This window comes from Cotesia glomerata, unplaced genomic scaffold, assembly GCF_020080835.1.
Source record: "Cotesia glomerata isolate CgM1 unplaced genomic scaffold, MPM_Cglom_v2.3 scaffold_28, whole genome shotgun sequence".
Lineage (NCBI taxonomy): Eukaryota > Metazoa > Arthropoda > Insecta > Hymenoptera > Braconidae > Cotesia > Cotesia glomerata.
Genome location: NW_025403329.1, coordinates 98,013 through 104,886, shown reverse-complemented (window position 1 = coordinate 104,886; position 6,874 = coordinate 98,013). Strand labels below are relative to the sequence as shown.

Below are 6,874 nucleotides of genomic sequence, written 5' to 3'. Positions count from 1 at the left end.
TTCTGCTCGAAAAGCACACTGTCGTGGTTCGTAGAAGATAAGTTAAAAGTTGAGATGAATTTAGATTTTGTATACGCGACCGAGTGCTGTATACTGCCTTATACGTAACGCGATATAAGGACCCACACGGGTTCTACGAAGATACCTTCCTTCATATTCTTTGATAAAAGAGTGAACGTTTGATCTGTGGTGTTTGGTGGTTTTATACACCCGGATCGTAATTTTGGAAGAGAGTTGAATTTTTTATTAGTCTAAAATTGCAAATTTGACAGAACGTGGAAACAGTGTGCTCAAAGCGTGATCGAGGTGTTGTCCGAGTGATTGTCCTTTAAAGTGCAAGCGCTGCACTTTTCGTCGTTAGGCAGAGACCCTGAGTGTTTTATGAGGCAACGCCGGATACAAGATTAGATATTCAATTAATAATATATTGATTAATTTCGAATTATAAAAATCAATTTTATGTTAATTGATTTCAAATTTTTAAATTAATTTTTACTATAAAAATTCATTTAAAACTATATATTATAAATTTGATAATATAAAAACTACTTTTTAAATATAAATAATCAATTTCTGAAGATAAAAAATAATAACATCAAATATATCAATAATAGTTTGTTTGAAAATTAATTTTTCATTAGAAATAATTAATTTCATGGTATAATATGTGATTTGATACCATAAATATTTAATTTAAAATTAAGAAAATTGATTTCAGATGAGAAATAATTAATTTTGGATTACAAACTATTAATTTTTCATTATACAAATTAATTTCTTAGTATAAAATGAATTCTAAATTATTAAAATTGATTTTACATTAGAGATATTAATTTAAGATAAACAGTGAATAATTGCAGAAAGAGCGGAAAAGCGGGGATCAGGTTTAGGTTGGATATCTCAATTAAAACGCGTAATTTATTATCAAAAATAACACTAGTAATTTATTTACATTAATTACACTCAATATTTAATATTTTTAATAGCGGATTGTTAAGATAAAAGCGGATTTGTAAATTACAGCGTGGGTTGCAAAAGCGAAGCCAGTTGACACGTGGTTGAACACTTTGCCGGCACTGAAAAAGCGGTGAAATAAATGCACTGTTAACACAATTTACCTATAACAAATTAAAGCGAATTATTAGCGGTTAATTTAAGCAATTTAAATTATAAAATAAGCGAAATGCGGTTTATTAACAAAAAGCGAAAGTAAAGAAATACTAATGGCGACTTGATGCAGCGAAAGCGTAGAAGCGAAAGATAATAACAATAGTCCGTCTTCTTCCTCGTTGAGTTGGGGAAGAAGGCTATTGCGCATGTCTAGTGGGAGCGATCAGCCAATAAAGCGGTCGATTCATGACGTGATCGAGAGGCTGATTTTCTATTGGCGGTTCGATTTTTGCGGGAACTAGCGGTGGACAGGTGCGTCTCTTGAATTTGGGTGTCCCCCAGGAGCGAGTTAATCGCTACTGGGCCTTGTTCACCGAACATTCTCCCCCGGGTTGGCGGCTGCGTCGACAAGATCATCTTCTTCATGCGTTAGCGGCAGGACACAGAGCTTTGTAATTGGACGTACCAGCTCTGTGTTAACTGTCTTAACAGTTACTACGCGGATTTGTCCATCTTCACCTGGATGGACAGCAATTACTGGCTAATGGCCACTTGGTTGGCGGGAGATCCTCAGTGGTGATCAGTACTACTGAACCCACCTTGATCTGGTTGCGTCGATGATGCCACTTTGAAATGGCCTGGTAGCGGTAGATGCAGTCCTGGTAGTAGCGTTTCCAGAAATGTTGAACCATTTGCTGGACTTGTTCCCAGTGCGAGAGCCGAGCAGGTTGTAAATCTGTCAGCGATGGCTCTGGGATAGCGGTCAGTGACTGTCCGATTAAGAAATGATCTGGAGTCAGTACAGCCAGGTCAGCAGGATCTTCATTCAGCGGTGTGAGCGGTCTGGAATTCAATATGGCTTCAATTTGAGCCAGTAGCGTTGAATATTGCTCAAGCGTCAACAGCGAGTCTCCGATTGTTCTTCGAAGGTGAAATTTGATAGATTTCACAGCGGCTTCCCATTTTCCTCCAAAATGTGGAGCTCCAGGCGGATTGAATTTCCAGTTCGTGCCATCTTGAGCGATCAAGGTTGATAATTCTCGTAATGTGCGGGATCCTGCAGCGAATAGTCGTTTCAGCTCTTTATCTGCTCCTACAAAATTGGTTCCACAGTCTGAATATAGCGTGTGGCAGATACCTCGGTGACCAGTGAAGCGGCGATAAGCGGCGATGAAAGCGGCAGCGGTGTAGTCAGTTACTAGCTCTAGATGTACAGCTGAACTGAACATGCATACAAAGACTGCAATCCAGCCTTTGTATGTTTTTGCTCCACGTCCTTGAAACGTTTTCAGCGTGATAGGTCCAGCGTAGTCGAGTCCTGTATGCAAGAAGGCTCGAGTTGGATTTACTCGTGCAGCGGGTAGTTGACCCATCAACTGTTGAGCGCGTTCACCACGATGTCTCGTGCAGATAACGCAGCGTAAAATAAATGATCTGACTGGAACACGGCCTCCAATGATCCAGACACTCTTGCGTAAGTCAGCGAGCGTAAGCTGAGTACCTCCGTGAAGCGTTTTGCGGTGCGAATCATCAATCAAAATTGATGTAAGCGGTGATTGTCGCGGTAGAATCGCTGGATGCCTCTCTTCTGGGTCCAGCAATGCGTTTTCAAGCGGCCACCGACTCTCAGGACCCCTGATGGTCGATGAACGGAATCAGCTTAGTGATGCTGTTATTTTTAGGCAGACCATCACCATCTTGTAGCGTGTGAATCTCTCTAGCGAAGTATTGTCCTTGAGTGAACTTAATCAAGGTCAATTTAGCGCGCTCCAGGTCTGATGGAGTAAGCGGGTAGGCCAGCGAAGATTGTGGAACTCCTTTAAAGTGGTCGATGGCACGATGCCAGATGCTAAGCTTCCGTAGCAGTGGAAACAGCTGCGTGTAATGCGACAGTAATTGTTGGAGCAGGCAATTTTCTGCTTTCCAAGTTACTAGTGTCAGACCTTGGCGTTCTTCTCGATGCGTTGCGTTGTCGGTTGGAGGCTCCAGAGTGGGCCAAGAGGATTCTGGTTCATGAAGCCAAGTTGGTCCATGCCACCAGAGAGCGTGTTGTTTCAGTTTTAGCGTAGGTATACCTCTTGAAGCGCAGTCAGTGGGGTTTTGTTTTCCTGGAATAAATTTCCAGGAGACATCTCGATGCGTTTCTTGGTTTTTTCCCACTCTATTGCGGACGAATGTCTTCCAGCGGATTGCTGGACTTTTAATCCATGCGAGAGTCACAGCGGAGTCAGTCCAGAGATTGATCCTGACATTTTCAAGCGACTGAACTTCTTTGACATGAAGTATCAGTTGTGTTAGCAACCATGCGGCAGATAATTCCAAGCGTGGGATTGTCATGGTCTTCAGCGGTGCTACTTGCGTTTTTGAACACAAAAGTGAGACCTTTGTGTTCCCATCAGCGTCAGTGACTCTCAAATAAACAGCGGCAGCCATAGCGTTTTGCGAAGCGTCTGAGAACCCGTGCAATTCCATAGTTGCTCCAGGTGCTATATTATTCCAGCGTGGAATGCGGATGGATTCGATGTTTCAAAGATCCTCGCGGTATCCAGTCCATTTGTGAATGAGTGATGGTGACAATTGTTCATCCCATGACACTCTATCTAGCCACAGATTTTGCATAAAGATCTTGGCTTTGACGACTATTGGTGCGAGAAGTCCTAGCGGATCATACAGCTTAGCGATTTCAGACAAAATAGCTCTTTTTGTCTTGGGCGTCTCTGGCGGTAGCGTGTACTTGAACTCGAGAGCGTCAGTGCGTGAATTCCAGTACATGCCCAGGACTTTTGGGGCTGTTCATAAATTACGTAAGCACTCATTAGGGGGTCAATCTGAATCTCTATGCATGCTTACTTAGGGGGGAGGGCGCTAGTAGACAAATCTTACGTAAGCAAAATTTTTAAATTATTTCAGTAGTCAGTAACTTAAATTACTTTTCTACTAAGATTCTCGATCGATAATGTCACACACAGTATTGTTTGGTAATAAGTTGTTAAAACAAGGCAGAAAGAGCGAAGCTGACATCAGTGTCAGAATCTTTTATTTTTGTTAAAAATGCTAGTTGATGTACATAGTAAAAATTAAAGTAATAGAATCCTATTCAGTTGGAATAGTTTAAATAATCCATTTGGGGTTTATAAGGTTGAATCTTACCCAGTTGGTGTTAATTTGAAAAATTCAACCTTGTCCGTCAAGTTTAATTAATCCGTTTTTGCCTATTTTGTAATAAATAGTTTGATTCACTTTGCCTGTTCAGTCAGAACAGTTTGATATATTATTAGTAATATTCGAAGCACCTAATATTACTAATTAGCTCCAGTTCGTGTGTGAATGTTGCCAAGTTAGGCATCAGTGGTTAAAATAATTTATTTTATAGTTAATAAGCAAATTATCCAACGAATAAGTCAATCAGTTATTTGCATCTTGCCATTACATCCCACTCCTAGTACGCGGTTTAAGGTGGATTCACCAGAACATGTACCAGAGGCCACGTGTTCCAGTTCACCCGGAGAAGTAACACCTACTCGACTTCCTAATTAATAAGCTATACATAAGTATTGGTGTTGGTTTTATTAGTTTTACAGCCAGTTCAAGGTATTTATTCTTAGATTTTATAAGTAACCGAGTCTCTGGAGCCAGGCAGAACTCACATTTTGAAACGTACCTTGAATGGTTAGAATCTAAGATTTAATTTATTAATTGATAAATTCTCTAAATAAGAAGTGGCGCATTCCATAGCGTTCCCTTTAAATCTACTACGTTTCAATGGCATTTGTTAAAAATTAAAAATATTTTTTAACTTATTTAAAGCCCAAAATTGATGTATATCTTACGTAAGATTTCAGAGGGGGGTGGATGCATCAGTTCAAAATCTTACTAATGCTTATCATGGGGGGAGGGGGGTTGTAAAATGCTCCAAATTATGCTTACGTAATTTATGAACAGCCCCTTTACTGGTGCATCACTGATTTCCTTAAGCGGTGTATCCAGCTGCTTTTCTGGAGCGACTTCAGCGAGTAACCGTGGGCTATTGCTAGCCCATTTGGCAAGCGGGAAGCAGCCTGCTGCACACAGAGCTTTGTTTGTACTGCAGCCTTGACCCCGTCTTCTTCGTTGTCCGCTCCACCGTAGATGTCATCTACGTAGCGTGTTTTCAACATTGGAGCAACAGCTAGCGGAAAGCGGTGTCCTTCATCCTTTACTAGTTGGATAAGCACACGTACAGCGTCAAAAGGTGCACTAGCGGTTCCGTATGTGACTGTCTTGAGACAGTAAGCGTCTATTAAGTCATTCTCATCTATCCAGAGAATGCACTGAAGCGGCCAATCAAGCGAGTCGACCTCAATCTGTCTGAACATCTTGGTGATGTCAGTAGCGAATAGAATCCTGCTGCAACGGATTCTCAACATCACATCAAAAATGTCAATTTGCGTTTTGGGTCCTGCGTGGAGAATGTCGTTCAATGAAATTCCTGTAGATGTTGCACAGGAACCATTGAACACTGTGCGGAGCTTCGTAGTGGCACTATCAAGCTTCAATACCCCATGGTGAGGCAAGAAATAAGCGTTTGCGGGCAATTCGTTGACTGGTACTCGTACCATGTGTCCTAGCTGAATGTATTCTGCCATGAATGCACGATACATGTCAGAATATTCTCTTTCTCGCGACAAGCGAGTTATTAATCTGCGGAGTGACCCCATAGCTGCGTTGATAGAGTCGCCAAGTTGACTCTCAAGGGCCTTAAGCGGTAATCTCACTACGTAGCGTCAATCAGGCTGTCGATAATGCGTTTGACGAAAGTGAATTTCACATTCGTCTTCTTCAGCGGTGTTGAGCGGTGAATTTCCTGATGGAACTTCTTCCTGTTCCCAAAACTTAGCGATAGCGTCTTGTAATTCAGTATCTACTGACGCATGTAGTGCTGCGTGTGATGTTGAAGCGTGTTTAGCGGTGACAGCTCCATAGACAATCCAACCAAGCGTGGTGGATTGTGCAATAGGAGCATTGCGAGGTCCTCGTTGAATCTCTGCGTTCATGATCTGTGCGGCTGGTGATGCACCTAGAATAATATCTACAGGGCGTGGCTGTAGATACTGTGGGTCAGCGAGCTTGAGATTCTCAAGATGCGGCCATTTCGGATCAGCGATCACGAACGATGGAAGATCTACCGTCAGTGTTGGTAGAATATGCATGCTGACATGCATTGATGCGGTCGTACACAGTGAACGAAGCTCAATTGTGCTCACACCTAGTGAGCTTCCTGCGGAGACATTGCCAATGCCCTTGAGCATGACCATGTCACGCTGTAGCGGTTGTCCAAGCTTCTTGAAGAGCGACTGTCTCATAAATGAGAGCTCTGAACCTTGATCAATCAACACTCTGGCGGTGATTGGATTACCATGATGCGGGCGTACCTGGACTAAGGCGGTAGCTAGCAATACTTGAGCGGAAAGCGGATCTGAAATAATCAACAGTTAATTTCAAGTTGTAAACGGTCTAAAGGGAACGATTAGTTGCCTGTGCGGAAGATGTAGACTGCGGTGAAGCTGGTTTCGTTGGTGCATCCAGAATGGATGGACATGTGGTGACGTTGACCACATTTTCGGCAATCTTAAGCGGTCTTGCAATCTGCGGCGCGGTGCGGAACACGAAAGTTGAAGCACAAATTGCATTTTTCAACTATCTTGTGTAATTCTCCATAGCGAAGTTATTTAAGGCCCGAAGTCGAGTTTTCAGTCTTAATAAACGGAAAGTTCAGCGTACCGGT

The 6,874-nt window shown here is 42.2% G+C and overlaps 2 protein-coding genes across 2 annotated transcripts; both read right to left on the bottom strand.

Annotated features, from left to right (window-relative positions):
- Positions 1–1,625: 1,625 nt before the first annotated feature.
- Positions 1,626–3,582, bottom strand: LOC123274274. The gene is made up of 2 exons (XM_044741839.1): positions 2,855–3,582; positions 1,626–2,745 (listed from the first exon to the last, which is right to left on the bottom strand). Exons 1-2 carry the CDS (start codon positions 3,580–3,582, stop codon positions 1,626–1,628), a joined length of 1,848 nt encoding a protein of 615 aa, XP_044597774.1.
- Positions 3,583–5,057: 1,475 nt separating this feature from the next.
- Positions 5,058–5,807, bottom strand: LOC123274272. Its single transcript, XM_044741838.1, has one exon. It carries the CDS (start codon positions 5,805–5,807, stop codon positions 5,058–5,060), a length of 750 nt encoding a protein of 249 aa, XP_044597773.1.
- Between the last annotated feature and the right edge of the window lie 1,067 nt (positions 5,808–6,874).